Source organism: Amblyomma mixtum, chromosome 6, assembly GCF_055824585.1.
Source record: "Amblyomma mixtum isolate Tamu chromosome 6, ASM5582458v1, whole genome shotgun sequence".
NCBI lineage: Eukaryota > Metazoa > Arthropoda > Arachnida > Ixodida > Ixodidae > Amblyomma > Amblyomma mixtum.
The window spans coordinates 66222675-66239857 of record NC_143017.1 but is presented as its reverse complement, the minus strand read 5'-3'; the positions used below and the strand labels follow the sequence as shown (position 1 = coordinate 66239857).

The window sequence follows — 17183 nt, the reverse complement described above, 5'->3', positions numbered from 1 at the left end:
CAGTACAAAAACATCGCATGACAACCATTTTTCATGTATCGAAGCATAACACAAATCAGTTTTGAATCTTTGGAAACCAACAAAAGCTTGGCACTGCAAAAGTGTTGAACTGCTATGTAATGTAATTTGCAACTTTCTAGTCCCCATGCAAAGGAATCGTCAACAATCTGGCTCGCTTTAAGAGAGGTGGCGGGGGTGGGGGGGGGGGGGGGGGTGGGGGGTTAGCACATGAGGCGAGAAATGCATTGTTCTCTTATGATGGGACGAATGTGTCACCCGAACTGCCCAATTTTGAAAAATAACTTTTGAGTGATGTACAAAGACACTTCCTTACAATTTCATGTCAAAAAACTGGTGATTAATATTTACTGGCCCAAGGTCTGAACAGCTACTTTTCTACTGCTCCCAGAATTCAGTATGCATTTGCGTAATTCTCAGCTCAGAAGAAACTTTGCCACACATCCGGTCTGTCGATGGCTATGGCGAAAGTAGCTGAAATCTTTACCTCGTGTCTTCGAATGCTTCGCCCCCTTGCGCGGTTGGTCACTAAATGCAAATACACTCAGAATTGGTCGGAATTTTAAACGTAGTAGCCGGGAAATTGTGTTATCCAGGAGTGTATTAATCGGGAGAAAAATTGCGCAACTCTAGGGGACATTTTGAATGACCGTGGTTTTCAGCATACACGCCGGGAAATTGTATGAACCGGGAACGTATCAATGAGGTTTTACTGTACATGTTTACAATGCAACTGGCCTCCGTGTCACCTTGTTCCAATACATCTGCTGTTGCTCTTTGGGTCTTCATCAGACAACATCAGCATATTCGGTCGCTACTGGAAAAAAAAAATTAAGGTAGGGCGACTCACCGGCTTTTTTGGCATTCGGGACACTTCTGGCTTGCCATCTGCATGCGTGCTAGCGGTGTCACCTGCAGCCGCGATGACAGCAGCTGTAGCAGCAGCAGCAGCCCTTGTTCGTGCTGTTCCTCTCTTGCTAGCCCTGGTAACACTACGCTTAGCCCCGCCCATGCCACTCTCCACAGTCTCGTCATAAACAACAAACGCGGCCTTCTCTTCTCTTCCCTTGTCCACACTTGCCATCTCGGCTCTGCTTAAGCTCTTCATGTATCTGTCCATCGGTGTGTCTCTGCGTGGCTTGGGTGCGTTCGGAACTTTGAGCGCGGCTGGACGTTTTTCGTTCTGCCTCTGCGGTGAAAGCGGAGCCGACTCGTCCGGTGCAACGGCCGCATGCTGGTTAGTGTTGACCAGCCAGAGCGACCCGCCCTTAAGGTCGCTGGAGCAGTCCCTGGCCTTGCGAGACATGGTGACCAGCACCTTGACCTTCTGGTGTGCCAGGCTGGCGAACGTCTTCCAGTGGCTCTTGCTGCCGCAGCCGTTCAGTGAGACAAGCTTGAGGCCCTCGTCCGCCCTCTCCAGCGATGACGAGTAGCTCTTTCGGAGAAGGTGGGCCTCCGACAGGTGCAGGAGGATGCTGGCACGCAGGGACAGGAGCTCGCCCCAGGCACCCGTGGTCTTGCTGTGGCTGAAGCACATGACCTTGGAAAGCCGGTGCTTGAGAAAACAAGCGACGGCGGCAACTTCCTGAGAGAGCTTCTGCTGCAGAGAGTCTGCGAGGGTGAGCAGAGACTCGAAACCGCCGACAGCAGCTGCAACATCTCCGACTGTGACGTACAGCAGGCACTTGAGCAGATCGCGCTCGATCCACAACTGCCTCGTGGCATAGAACTTGCACAGCTGGCAGTCACAGTTTGCACTGTGAATTTTGTCTAGGCTGGGAATGGACGGCGGAGAGTGCAAGGTCGTTTCCCGCCTGAGGAAGAGTGCCACAGACATCGAGTGGCTGCGTGTGAAGCCGAATGGGAACTTGTCGTAAGTCTTCTCCCCGATATCACCGCTGTCCTCGGAGCGCCTCAAGTCCATTGTGGAACCTTCTTTGTCGAGAGACCGCTTTGGACACCTGAAGTTTCCGAGGTGTAACATGAACTCCACGTTCACTAGCTTGCGCTTGGCATCGTGAAGCTTTTCACAGAGCATATCCAAGTTTGCAATGAGGAGGACAAGCCTGGCACATCTGCGTGGGGGGAAAAAGATGGGAATCAAACATGCATATAGGCTTAAGGTCAACAGTAGGGGCATGCAAATATACTTTTTTTTTCGTCCGAAGTAAATTCGAGTGAATAGTTTATGATTTACGGGGGTTTAACGTCCCAAAGCGGCTCAGGCTATGAGGGACACCTTTAGTGAAGGGCTCCAGAAATTTCGACCACCTGCATTTATTTAACATGCACTGACATCACGCAGCACACAGGCCTCTAGAATTTCACCTTCATAGATATTTGACCACCATAGCCGGGATCGAACCCGTGTCTTTTGGGTCAGCAGCCGAGCACCATAACCACTGAGCCACCGTGGCAGCCAAAGTGAATAGTAATTTTCTTAGAATAATTTCAAAGCAACTATTTTGAATACTTCTGGCATGAAAGAAAACTTGAATGGCACAATAAGCATTTCCGAAATCTTGTATACTTTTTAAAACACAAGGACACTACATGCAAAAAAAAAAAAGAGAGAAAGAAAGAGAGTGCACTAAAATTTCATCAAACTTATTGAAGCTGTGTTGACTTTCTGCAAAAACTGCCATTGGAAATTGGGGGAGTCGACCTACAAGCAGTGCTGACGTATATGTGAGACCTCCGACTGCTGCTCTTAATTGAGAATGCACAGAGAGAAAGAAAGAGAGTGCACTAAAATTTCATCAAACTTATTAAAGCTGTATTGACTTTCTGCAAGAACTGCCATTGGAAATTGGGGGAGTCGACCTACAAGCAGTGCTGACGTATATGTGAGACCTCCGACTGCTGCTCTTAATTGAGAATGCATCATTTTACAGCTTTTACTTTTCAGCTATGACTCCACGGACACCTGCTAAGCATAAGCAAAGCTCCACCCTGCAGTGCAATCCCAATGGAGGCACACTGAACAGATACCACATGAATCAAATATTGCAGAAATGTTATAAAGACGCATACTGAAGTCTTTACTATTCGACTGAATAACTGAAATTATCAAATATTCGCACACCCCTAGTCAACGGACATGCTATAGTGGCAATTTTCCAATTTTTCGTTACATGCAGCTTTTCGTAACATGCAGTTTCTGTATGAAGACACAAAAGGGCAATGCAGAGTGGAAACTGGAATGAAAAAAAAAAAGTGTAGATTAAATTGCCTAGCAGATGTCCATAGCAAACCCTTGTTACTCAAAGTAGCAAACGTGATAGCATTGATAACATGAGTGATGAGAGATAGCGACGAGAGAGCGACGAGAGATAGCGACGAGAGAGAGCGACGAGAGACAGCGACGAGAGACAGCGACGAGAGAGAGCGACGAGAGACAGCGACGAGAGAGAGCGACGAGAGACAGCGACGAGAGACAGCGACGAGAGACAGACAGCGACGAGAGACAGACAGCGACGAGAGACAGCGACGAGAGACAGACAGCGACGAGAGACAGCGACGAGAGACAAGTTGAGTAACAGTCTCTGTCATGGTTCCCCCGAAAAACTGGTTTGAGGAAGGAAAGGTGCAGTACCTGTCACTGCTCAACAGGCACCTCAACAGCGCTGTGAGGAAAAGTAGGAAGTGAAAGAAGAAAGAGATGCCATAGTGGACAGCTCTGGAATAATTTTGACAACCTGGGGTCTTTAATGCGCACTGACCTCACACAGCACATTAGGAGTGCCTCTAGCTGGCAGGCTGTTGCTAAGCATAGGGAAGGGGTGTAGAGGAGGGGGAAATGGAAGCATATGCTACTTCCTGTGTGTTCCCTCTCTCTCGACCTCCCTCTCCCTGGCTGCCAAATGGACTCTTGTCTTCACCTCGCATGCCACGTGGCACTTGCAGCAATACAGCACAGTAATTTCTGGAAAGCTTTCACAAAAAGTTACCTCACACATGTATTACATAACTGCACAAGGACTTCCTTTGCATAAAATTATATTATATGTATATATATGAAATCAGCGTGCAAAAATACATGTTCCCGAAGATTTCATAATTATCACTTCAACAAGAAAACTTTTTTTTTCCAAAACCCTCTTTCCACTTCAAGTGCACGCACTTGAAAAATTAAAAATGCAGTCTAATCGCAATAACTTGAACTCAAAGAAGGACAAAAATTTGTTGAAACTAACCAAAGTTTGAAATGAATGGAGCCTGATTGACACAAGGGCCTGACGCACCTTGTTGTGTGGGTTACACTATTACGTGTCTTCATTTCATGAGCAATGGCCAGAGTATAATATGTATGCACTTCGATCAAATTGCCTCAACGGCTGTTGGTTCATTTGTGCATGTAAGTACATGCACACAGCACAGGAAGCAGAGGAAATGCATGTGCAGAGGATGAGCATACACGTGCAAAGGCCCATAAGTCATGTGGGCTGTGCGCATTTGCAAGTGGTGTACAAACAGTAGCAGTAGCGAAATCAGGCTGTCCAAGGAAAAAATGGCAATCTTAAGTCTTCCTTAATCGGAGGCTGTCTCAAATCAAGCCTTGAATCGAAAGAAGGTTGGAACTACTGAAGACGTCCGACTCTCGAAGACAAGCCACAGGCAATTAGGGTACGTTCTGCAGCTTTAAAAAAGGCACAGGAAGGTATTACCACAAAGCAAACATGGCTTCAAAATGTCAGCTGTCACTCGTCTTTTTAACTGACAAAAGTGTGAAGAAGCCACAGTTCTATTTGAGTACCTTTCACAGGAAGGTTACGTGCCTAACGTTCGACATAAAGTGCTGCAGCGTGCACTATGACTCAATACTTTGCAAAGTTCCGTCATGTTTGTTTTAAACAGAGCCTATTTATGTGCGACTTTGCTATACACAAACACAGGATGCTCAGTTTCAACCACAGGGTCTAGTAAAGTGAGCCACGCACTGTAGAAAAGGCCACCCAGACTGGCTCCTTAGAAGCAATTTTCAAAGCCAAACAAGTGGCCAGTGAAGAAAATCTATGTGCAGAAAGCTCAGAAGTGCAGAACACGCAGAAGTGCAGAGAGGAGGTGCAGAAAGCGTGTGCATACCTGGTTGCTGAGACCAGCACTTGTGCCTTGCGCAGGTACTCCTTGAGGAAAGCGTAGCCCTCCTTTGCTGCACCCACTCCAGTGTAGAGCTGCCCCAAGAGCGCCGCAGAGTCGAGGAGCACTCGTTCCAGAGTCCACATCATGACGGGGTCATCTGCAATTTAGAGCCAGCGCTGTTCATGCGAGGGTGCCATCCACACAATCTAAACGCTTTGTTTCCGTGAGGCCAATTACAACTTCAGACGACAACAGCAAACAGAAAATTCACTGAGCTGAAAAAGACATCTGCGCACACATTCGCACTTGGGATTAAATAAAATGTGGCCATTATGGCATATGGCTGATCTCACTTTGACTGGTGGTCTTTAAAACTGTTTGCCAACTTAAGCATGCCATACATGCGTAGCTCCAACCGCAGTGACATAACTCTCACACTGCAATTTATGGCAGACCACCGTGACTGCACCTCATTTTAATGAAACCACAGACCTTGCTGCTCGTCTTGTCTCTATCAAAGCTGCCAGCACTAGCCATCATCTGCTGGTGCATTCATTTTAACCTGCACTCAATTCTTCAACCTGATCCGTTTCATATTAGTCTTAAGGTTTTATTTGGAAGCTTTGCTTCGAGGAGGATGCTCAGCGCTTCCTTGCCTATTTTGCCCTGTATGTAGTTCCTGCATGCTGCTTTGGAGTCTGTTAGGATTATCAAAGACTTGTTCCTGATTTTCTGGATACCGGCACACACCGGGATAGAGGGTAACTCGAGGGTAGACAGCCTAGTTTGCGAGATCACAAGCCGAGCAGGGCAGTCAGACACCCTGGAGGACCCCATGACGGTGGAACCAACGTATGCAGAAATATTAAACTACCCCAGAGGGCGGAGATTCAAATACCCACCACCCCACACGTCATTAACACAGCACGAGGCGGTCTGCTGGCGGAGACTGCAAGCAGGGACTTTCCACAATTTACACATACTACATAAGATGTTCCCTGCACAATACAGGGACACATGTCCGTGGTGCGGAGCAACCCCCACGCTATATCACATCACATGGGAATGCAAACGTAACAGAGCATTTCACAAACTAAATGACCCGAATGCTGAACAATGGGAGGGCCTGCTGACCAGCAGCGAGCTCACGGCCCAATGGGCACTGGTGCAGCACGCCTGCGAAGCAGCAAGACTCAGCGGTGCCCTGGAATAGGGGCGCCGACCTTGTGAAGAGGCCGAAGACATGAAGACATCGGCCCACCGCTAAAACCTGATTTTTGGAGCATTAAATGTTTTTCACTCACTCATATTAGTCATTTGCACTACTCGCTAAGATCACTGCTCATTGTGTGCAGATTTTTTTTTCAAGTGGAACAATTCACAAGCAATATTGACAAATAAGGCTGTAGAGAATGACCACTGGCTCTTTGACCGCTGTGCACAACCGACACTTGAGCATTTTCAAATGTCTGATATGACCATGCTTCTTTTCCCACAAACAAAATGAAGCAAAACTGAGAAAAAAGTGCTTCCATCTGTGACCAGTGTAGCAAAATTACCCAATTTTTTTTTCAATGAAATAAAGAATGCAAAAAATACAGGTGGATGAGACGAGTTTTGAGTGGATATTTTAAGAGAAAAAATTGTTCGCATACTAACCTAATCTATTATACCTGACAAGAAGCTGGTTCAGCTGTAAGAAGCAAGCTCTACAGCTTCAGTGATAGGCAAGAAATGAAATGGTTGTATGGAACCGTAATGCTGCATAAACTTTGCACTTAGTACTAAGCCAGTAACACAAAAATGGCTTTGGTCGAATAATGTAGTTGGCAGGTGAAACTGTTTAAACATCGTGCTTTGCACATCACCTTGCTGAACAAGGAATAAGAATGACCACGTCATTGCTAACACAGATGCCGTTGCTCTCGCAGACTCAAAAATGGCAATGAGAAACTGCCAAGCCCACGTGAACAAAAATATTGGCAATTAAACATGTGCTAATTAATCCTAATGATGAGTGCTACACTCAGCAACAGCTCTTCTTGGCATTGAAGGGAAGGCTACGGAGGTGAAGCGTTCATAACTCATTCCACCAAATAGATCAGCCACGCAACAGTCAGCCTGGCCGCTTGGCACGTTGCTCTCTCCACGGCAGATTCACTCCGTCACTGACGTACTGGGGCCATCTATAGAAGCTTCTTGCAATAAGATGTGCCTAGCAAATTCATTGCAATCGAGAAAACTTTTCTCCTTGATCTTTTTAGTGTTGAAAGTGTACAGGTGTGTTGACAATACACTACGTTTTAAGAGAAAACTAATAACAGCAAGCAGGGACTATATTCTGCTGCGTAGGAATAGAGGACATGTTTCGGTCCCATTGCAAGACAAAGTTGTTGCAGAGTACAGGTGGTCCACCTTGTGCTTTTGCAAATGCTGCATTTGCTTTGAGTCCTGCTGCCATGCATAAGTGTGTGATGAGTGTGATTCTGTTTTGGGAGGGTTACAACGAGTGCTTTATGGTGCGAGAAATGTGTTGGCACGAACGTGAGCATCTTGCCATGCAGTATGTTTGCAGTCAGCGTTTCGAGAGCATTCCCCATCTGCTCGACCTTCAGGTCATTTGTGGCACTGGCCTCCTGCAGACGTGCAGCGTTCACAGCATGATACTTCACCTCGGCCGCATCCATGGCCCTTTATCACAATTGTGGCACCTGTTACTTCGCAGGTGCACATGATTCGTGCCATCCAGTTCTGGCAGTACCTTTCTTTGACCCCCCAAATCCCACCTGCTACTTCGCAGGTGCACATGATTCGTGCCATCCAGTTCTGGCAGTACCTTTCTTTGATCCCCCACATCCCACCTGCTACTTCGCAGATGCACATGATTGGTGCCATCCAGTTCTGGCAGTACCTTTCTTTGATCCCCCAAATCCCACCTGCTACTTCGCAGGTGCACATGATTCGTGCCATCCAGTTCTGGCAGTACCTTTCTTTGATCCCCCACATCCCACCTGCTACTTCGCAGATGCACATGATTCGTGCTATCCAGTTATGGCAGTACCTTTCTTTGATCCCCCAAATCCCACCTGCTACTTCGCAGGTGCACATGATTAGTGCTATCCAGTTCTGGCAGTACCTTTCTTTGATCCCCCAAATCCCACCTGCTACTTCGCAGGTGCACATGATTCGTGCTATCCAGTTCTGGCAGTACCTTTCTTTGATCCCCCAAATCCCACCTGCTACTTCGCAGGTGCACATGATTTGTGCTATCCAGTTCTGGCAGTACCTTTCTTTGATCCCCCACATCCCACCTGACAACAAAATTAGCACGGAGTGATCACGTGTTCCTGGCCGCTCTGGCCTCGATGCCGCACTGCACAGAGGCAGGGCTAGTGCTATAAACACGTTTGTAAGCGTGCAAAGAAAGCCAAGATGCAAGCAGCACGCACAGGGCTCCCCGGTGACGTTGTCGGTGAAGTGGTGCAGGACCCCCTGCGACATCCTCAGTGACTCCTGGGCGAGGAGGATTGGCGTGTCACACTGGAGAAGACCCTTTGCGCGCAGTGGTCCGGTGATGGCAGCAGGCAAGAGGGAGTACCGGCAGACAAGGAGCTTCACCTCCGCCACAAACAGCAGGGAGGACTTGTTGTTCTTCTGCAGAAGCGGATGGTTCAGCAGATCCTCCAGCAGAATTAATCCCTCGGTGAACTGAGCGGAGGGACAGAAAAGATATTTCTAGTCAAGCAGCCCAATGTACGACACGCTGTTCAATAAGAACCACGAATGCTACCTTTTCTTGGTTGTAAAGCACGTGTGCCTGTGCCAGAACGAACCGCAGCCGCGGGAGCACTTCACCCAGCTGGGTAGCCACAGCCTCGGTTTGTTCGGCCACAGTGGCAGCCGCATCCATCAGGCCCACTTTGATCAGGGCATTGATGAGGTAGGATGCAGCCAGGACCGTCTCTTGGTTCAGCCCACGGTCTTTGGCCACGCTGTACCACAGGGTCACGGCCTTGACTTCTTCCAAGAACTGGCCAAACAAGGAAGGGAACGCACACAAGTTAGAGCTCGCAACCCTCTTAAGGGAGGACACTGGTCTTGAAAAGAAAATTTTATTAATTCAGTCATAGTTATGAGATTTTCAGGTTACATGTATTTTTGTGCGCTGATTCTAGATATGTCATTTAATTTCATGTAAAACAATTCCTTGAGCACTTATGCAATTTTTATGGAAGAATTTTGCAGAGAGTTTTGAAGAAAATTTGCTGCGGGAAACTCGCTGAAATGTATGCTATTGGGTTCTCTTGACGCCAAGGAATACAATAACGGTGAAATTGTCTTCCTGCCTATCATAGAACTTAAGTTATAGAGTTTTGAAGTAGTCGCTTCAGAAATGAGAAGGAAAGTGTATATTCCTGTTTCTGAAGTGGCAGCTTCAGTACCCTATTACTCAAGTTCTAAGAGAGCCAGGATGATAATTTTACCCTTATTGTATTTTCTTCAAAACTCTCTGCAAAATACTAGCATAAAAAGTGCTTAAGTGCTCAAGGAATTGTTTTACATGAAATTAAATGACATATTTAGAATCAGCACACAAAAATACATATTCCCTGAAGATTTCGTAACTGTGACTTCATTAATAAAATTTTTTTTTTCAAGACCAGTGTCCCCCCTCAACATTTGGCTGCAAGTAAAGAATTCTTATTTGTATGTGCTATGTTTTGTTGGGCTTTACGGCACATTAGTGGCTAAGGCTACCATGTGCCAAACATTAGGCTAAAGTGTATGCTGTACCAAAAGATACACGAGATTTTCGAGGTTAGTTTGTTTAGAACATTTCCATCCTTTAGGAATATGAAGACGCCTGCTGCACCTACAACTGCATTTTCTCCCAAGAGTAACCTAGGGTGGAAAGGAATGTGTTCAATGTAAAATGCAGTGAAATGCTTTTTTTCGTGTACTATGTGTATGCGGTGTAAGCAGTCCCAGCTCTAAGGTTTAGGCACGTGTTTTACTCTGAACTGAATGAACTAAAGTATTGCACATCTATGTTAATTATGACTATGTATATTAAGTAGGGGTGTGCGAATATCAAATTTTTCGAATACGAATCGAATTCGAATACTTAGTTCCGAATATCGAATCGAATATCGAATAATAAAGGACAGACCCATTTAATCACTACAAAACATTTATTTGGGCACCCAAGAACATCACAGTTATACTATCGATGATTAAATGAACACAAAAGGTGTGTGTGGCTGCACAAAAAGTATCAAAGTCTCGAACATTATTCTTAGAAGAGTGGAAATATCAGAGAAGATGGCTAGTACACAGCATTGATTAAGGCTAGCTTGCCATCAGCACAAAAGCGCGTTGCTGGGATGACTTAAAAGGTTGTCGTGAAGGAAAACCAGCTGCACCACATGGTCAGACAGAAGTAGTTCCCTTCTAACTGAAACCACTCCTCAAGCCACAGAAAATGCCCTCTCACTTGGCACTGACCTGGCACGTATTGCGAGGTACTTCGTGCACAGCTCTGACTATACCAGCTTCGCAGGTATAGCCACAAAAAAGCTCACCAGCACAGTCAGCTGCGGCATGGCCCTTGGAGAAAGAAAGAATTTTCCTTCCGTGTAGGCGCTGCCATGTTGTTATGTATCTGTCGATAGGGCTTGCGGACCGAAATGAATGCCGGTGCTCATAATGAATATTCGGCTAGATACGAATATTCGCGTCGGGTCGAATATTCGAAACAACACGAATACTTAGATTTCGAATCGAATTCGAATACTAAAAATATAATATTCGAAATATATTCGAAAATTTCGAATATTCGCACACCCCTAATATTAAGCATGGAACAACTGCACTTGAGCAGGATTGCATGGTACTCACTGCATTCCTTCTGGATCTGTGATCATCTTTTAAATTTACTTCTTTTGTGCAACACCGTTACTGTATTATCGGAGGAATACTAAGCTCCAATAGACAGTGCCAACTACCCGAGCAGTGGCACGATCATATTAAGTAAAAAGTAAAAGAACACCTGCTCATGTAAAGAAAGAGATGTTACACTTGAAAACTGTGCCACGGTGCAGTTTATCCGCTGAAACATACATCCTTCCGACAGACCATTTACAGCTATCGCAGCTTTCCACGTACCAGAATCCAATGCATATTCAGCACATACCAATGCATGGCTCAAGTGAAAAATAAAAAGGAATGTGCGAATAGTGGTTTTTTGGTTCGAAGCGAATTCGAAACAAACAGTAATTTCCTCCGAACATTTTAAAGTGAATGTTTTGAAGAATTCTTTCTGGCACACACAAAAAAGGTTGAACGGCACAATAGGCATTTTCAAAATCATGTATTTTTCGAACGCGCAAGGCCATTACATTAAAAAAGAGATTGCACTGAAGCTTTGCCAAACAACTAATTGAAGCTGCAACGACTTTTTGAAGCAATGGCCGTTGGAAATTGGGACAGCCAACCTTCATGCAGTGCGAACAAATCTTTGGTTTGATTTGGTTTATTGGGGTTTAACGCCCCAAAGCGACTCAGGCTATGAGGGACGCCGTAGTGGAGGGCTCCGGAAATTTCGACCACCTGGGGTTCTTTAATGTGCACTGACATCGCACAGTACACGGGCCTCTAGAATTTTGCCTTCATCGAAATTCAGCCGCCACAGCCGGGATCGAACTCGCGTCTTTCGGGTCAGCAGCCGAGCGCCGTAACCACTGAGCCACCGCGGCGGGGCACAAATCTTTGGGATGCGAGACCTATGTGTGGGGCTTTCAACTGCTGCCCTTCATTGCGCCTGCGTCATTGCACAGCTGTTGCTTTTAAGTGACGACTCCATGACGCCTGATATGCGTACGCGCTAAACGTCCAGTGCTACCCCGCGTTAGGTGTCTCAAAAGGGCGTCATCTCCACTTGTTTCATGCTAGCTCCCTTCGTGATCGCATCGTTGCACTTGTTTAGCGGATTCAACGCGGAGAAGAGTGGCAGCTGCAGTCAGTTCAGACTATTTCCGCAGAAGTCAGGGAAGCCACGCGTCCTCCGATTAGAAAGATTTGTTACAACGTAATCCGCTTCCGTGGGGAGCCACTGAGCATGCGCAGATCACCCTGAGGATGCCACAAGGCACCGGGACAATCAGCACATGCACAAAGGCAGCGCATGGAAGTGGTTCACGCTTTGCTAAATCATTCTATTGTGGCAAGCCACCGTGCCGGTTCCGATCACACGCAGCAGGAATTTCAGAAATGTTATTCGCTCGATACATTTGGTTTGGTTTGGTTTATGGGGTTTAACGTCCCAAAGCGACTAAGGCTATGAGAGACGCCGTAGTGGAGGGCTCCGGAAATTTCGACCACCTGGGGTTCTTTAACATGCATGGACATCGCACAGTACACGGGCCTCTAGAATTTCTCCTCCAAAGAAATTCAACCGCCACGGCCGGGATCGAACCTGCGTCTTTTGGGTCAGCAGCTGAGCACCATAACCAATGAGCCACGGCGGCGGGTTTATTCGCTCGATACGAATACTCCGAAATTTAAAATACTGAACATTCGGATTGAATCAAATATTGAATACTTTACCATTCGACCGAATATTCGCACATGCCTAAAAATAAAATAGAGGCCAGGAGCGACCACTTGATGTCGTGACAGAAAGGGAAGGCAGGAGCTTACCCTGAAGGATGAAGCGAACACTTCTGACACCACCTTGACATGCTCGAAAAACCAGCACTCCACAAGGTCGCGAAAGAGCAGGCTCCATTCAGACGAAGGGCTCTGGAAGGCTACGCACCACAGCTCTAGGACCTAGTGACAGCAGACAAACAATTAACAAGAGGTTCAGCACATCAGCACTACACAAGCAGTGTAAGAATCATCATCATCATCATCAGCCTGACTGCCCACTGCAGGGCAAAGGCCTCTCCCATGTCTCTCCTATTAACCCTGTCCTTCGCCAGCTGCATCCACCGTATTCCTGCAAATTTCTTCATCTCATCTGCCCACCTAACTTTCTGCCGTCCCCTGCTACGTTTGCCTTCTCTTGCAATCCACTCCGTTACCCTTAAGGACCAGCTGTTATATTGCCTTCACATTACATGCCCTGCCCAAGCCCACTTCTTCCTCTTCATTTCAACTAAGATATCATTAACCCGTGTTTGTTCTCTCACCCACTCCACCCGCTTCCGATCTCTTAACGTTACACCTATCATTTTTCTTTCCATAGCTCGCTGCGTTGTCCTTAACTAAAGCTGAACCCTCTTTCTCCATTGCACAACTGCATGTACAAAAAAAAATCAAGCAAGTCATAAGTATCTGAAAAACAAGAAGAACCTGCACTAGCTAGTTTCTCAATATGTAGGTGGAACAGTGGATGCAACAGTGAGGTCATTCTTTTTCACCCACACAACTAGGTGTTATTTTATTTGTTCTTGAGACTTCTAAACCAACCACAACAATGCCTCTCACATAAATGCACAAAAATGATCCATGCTTGTTTTTGCTGCCACCAATGTTTGCTCGTTGAAAACCTTTGTTTAAATAATTTCCTTTTAGCGAACTCCATAGACAGCTTAATGTTTGAAAAAAAAAAAACAGGAAAAATGAAACCTACAAGCTCAAGTTGTCAGTAGCATCGCTTTTGTCCAGTCACCATATTGCCTGAAAAAGTAGCCACACCCTATCCAAGACATTTCCTTTCTTTGAGTTCCTTGCATTACCTGGTGCTACTGTTACCAAGCACAGAGCAATGAACAAACTTAATCGCATGCAGGACTACATTTTCAAGGCTAGCGATTTTAGACTAGCAGCACTTGTCTTCGAAACGCAAACTGTTAATCTTTTGGAAACAGCCAAAAACAGGCAGGACTGTCAAACAAGCTCTAAAATGGTGCTACACACACACACAAAAAAAGCTTAAATGCCTTGTGTGATGCTTGGCAACACAGACCTATAAAGGCTTTGTGGCTTGGGCAGCCAAAAACACTTTAGCTCTTTGAAACAGAGTTCAGATGTACCACCACATTTCTGATGCAGTGTGTTTCAATCCCAAGCTAGATGCAGCTAGTGCTCAGGACTTGTGTGAAGGGTTCCTCTTTCCAAGTGATTCTGTCCAACTTTTTGAACTTGTTTGCTTTTGATGATGATGATGATGATGATGATGATGATGATGCATTTTTTTTTTTTGTGCAAGGGCATCTGTGACCAGTTTACTGGTGAACTGAGGTCAATTTGTTTGCTTTTGAATTTTGCAACACTACAATATCCTAGAAGCGCATCACTTTCCCAAGCCATTCAGATACCCTTTAAGCAATGAGCGACTTATGCATGCTTGAAAGGCTTGAAAGGCCTTGGATTACCTGATCGAGATCCTTTTGAGCTGACAGCTCATAACCAACATTGATATGCCGGTAGCTCCGGGTGGCATCACATGAGTAGTCCTTGTCCTCGGCCAAAGCCTGCCTCAGAATCGGATCATCGCACTTGATCTCAGAGGGATCAACTGCAGTTTCGTTCGCATCCTTCTGTGGAGCAATGCATAAAGAAATGATTTTTCATGCAAGTCTGTGCCCCTCACAGTTTCCACAAAATGTATACATACAGGGTTTCTATTTGTTCAATACAATTCAATTTATAAAAGCCAATTAAAAGGTCTTAGGTGAACAACCAATATTTACAAATATATTAAAACGTACCTCCCTGGCCAGATAACCAAACCATAGAAGTGGTAATCTGCAGCTTTTTTTTTTTTTAACATGTAACAATCCACTTGATGAACTGAAACATTACGTATACTGTGAGATGGCAGCTATAAACTGTTATAGCAGATGGTGTGCTAACATGTCAAGCAAATCAGCACAAACAGATATTCTTATGTATCAGGTCGCTCTGATAACACCTAGGTCTCCAGCTGTGACAGGCTAATTAATGGTTTCTAATAACTGAAAGAACTACATTTCTTTTCGCTTATTCAACAAATTTGCGGTACAGACACTAAACAGAGCAAAAAGCATGTTAAATTGTTTTTGACACTTAATACACTGTAGTATTTCAAAGTAATTTTGACATTAGCACAAATTTTGCTTTAATATAACTTTAAATATTCATGTAACTTTTCCCACAAAACTGAGTACTCGCCAGCCAGCACTGGGATGCTTATCTCTGGCTCTCTAGGTGTGTTTGAGCGCGTGTGCATGTGGGTACAATGACCCCCCCCCCCCCCCCCCCCCAAAAAAAAAAAAAAAAAACTTCTGCTATAAGTTTCAAAGCCTAAGAATAAGCACGCAGAATTTTATCCGCAACCGGCGTTTGCCATCAAACATTCGCTCAACGCAACAAAGAATGCCGCATTCTAAGTGACACAGTAAGAGGCACAAGAGATACCCACTTTTCTTGCGGAGTATACATTTCATGCTAAATATGCAAAAGAATACCAATCACAAGAAGGGTAAACTAAAAACGTTACAATAGCAAGCTGTCTCAACAACGGACGAAGTCCGAAAACAAAATCGAAACCTTCACCGAAACAAGAGTTGTCTCGAGCCGAGCAATCCAACTCAGCCCAAGCCAATCCGAAGCCAAGTGGAACGCGGCTGGCTGCGGCGGCATTGGCGCCATTCTACAATTTCATACTGCGGTTTGGCGCAAGTGTTTTGAGGCGGTCAGCTCGGGAGAGATTGACCACGATGTCGCGCAAACGGCACTCCTTCACCCTCGGCGAAAAGCTGAAGATACTGCAATTCGTCGACGAGCATCCGACCACGAAGCGCATTACGCTCGCCAGACAGCTCGACATCCCTATGACAACACTGCACACCATAATCGCCAAGCGTCAGAGCATCGAAGCCAATGTCGGTCGCTTTGACCGGTCGTGCCGCGCCACCAGAACGGGACAGCACAAGCAGCTCGACGACTTCATGTTCGCCTGGCTTAGCGAGAAAGCTGCAGAGCCCGACTTCGTAAGGCCCAGCCTCGAGGAAATGCGAGAGATGGCCGCCGTGGGGGCGCAAAGCATGGGCATCGACGGTTTCACGGCCTCCAGCGGCTGGCTGTCCCGTTTCAACAAGCGTCACGGCTTCATGCGATACAAGAAGCGGACGTCGGCGCAGAGAGCGGCCGCTGCCAGGAGGTGCCAGGAACCGAGCGACTTCTTCACGTTCCTCAGCACCCGGGACCAGTACCACCCGCGAGACGTCTACGCCGTCGGATGGACGGAGCTCTACTACGCTCTCCTTCCTCCCGACATCGCCCAGTCCAACCCGGGTCCGGACGCAAAGTGCGCTGTTCGTCACGGTGAGCCGCGAGTGGGCATCGTTCTGGGCGTCAACGAAGACTGCACCGACAGGTTGGCGCCCCACGTCGTCGGCCTTCGCGAAAACCCCGGGAGCCTGCGCGGTATTTGCAGTCCGCCTTGCGTCTACCTCGGTGGCGTGAGGCCTTTGCAACTAACTACCGAAACGCTCGAGCAGTACCTCTCGGGTGTCGACAAGCGCATGCACGACGAAAAACGCCACGTCGCCATCTTCCTGCCGCGGGACCTCGCGGCTGCAGTCAAAAGAGCCTTCACGAACCTTCGCCTGTACGCCTTCGCCAGCGGAACGCCTTTCACCAACCAAAACCCACTGCACCTGGGCATACAGCGGCGGTTCAAGGAGATCTACCGAACCTTTCTAGTCAAGAGGCTCGCCATTCTGGACGGTCAAGTGGAAGAGGCAAGGCCAAAGCTATTCGTGGCCATGTCACTAATCGCAACTTCGTGGGACTCTGTTGAGCAAGAGACTGTGCGGGCTGCTTTCAAGGCTTGTGGGTTCCGCGGAAGCATTCTCGCCCATCTACACGCAGAACAGCACGCAATATGGGAGGAAGTGGATAATGGAGTGGGCGCAAATGTTCCCTCGGACAGCTATGTTCAAGTGGACGAAGAGGATATGTGTGGAGAGGTGCAGGTACAACACGAATTCCACAAGAGTGATAATGTGACCTCAGACTCGGGCAACGGTGCTGGTAGTCAAGAAGAGCCTGTGACAAAGCGTGATGCACTGAAGGCGCTTGACACTTTACGC

General features: G+C 46.7%; 1 protein-coding gene across 1 annotated transcript in view; it reads right to left on the bottom strand.

Moving 5' to 3' along the window:
- The window catches only part of Sse (extra spindle pole bodies like 1, separase), a 67442-nt gene that overhangs the window by 30040 nt on the left and 20219 nt on the right, over positions 1 to 17183 (bottom strand). The window contains exons 11-16 of the mRNA XM_089548034.1: positions 14481 to 14645; positions 12799 to 12930; positions 8891 to 9130; positions 8550 to 8808; positions 5104 to 5257; positions 869 to 2093 (exon numbers count right to left, since the gene is read on the bottom strand). Coding sequence (XP_089404160.1) covers positions 869 to 2093; positions 5104 to 5257; positions 8550 to 8808; positions 8891 to 9130; positions 12799 to 12930; positions 14481 to 14645 — 2175 coding nt within the window. The remainder of the gene's footprint in view (positions 1 to 868; positions 2094 to 5103; positions 5258 to 8549; positions 8809 to 8890; positions 9131 to 12798; positions 12931 to 14480; positions 14646 to 17183) is intronic.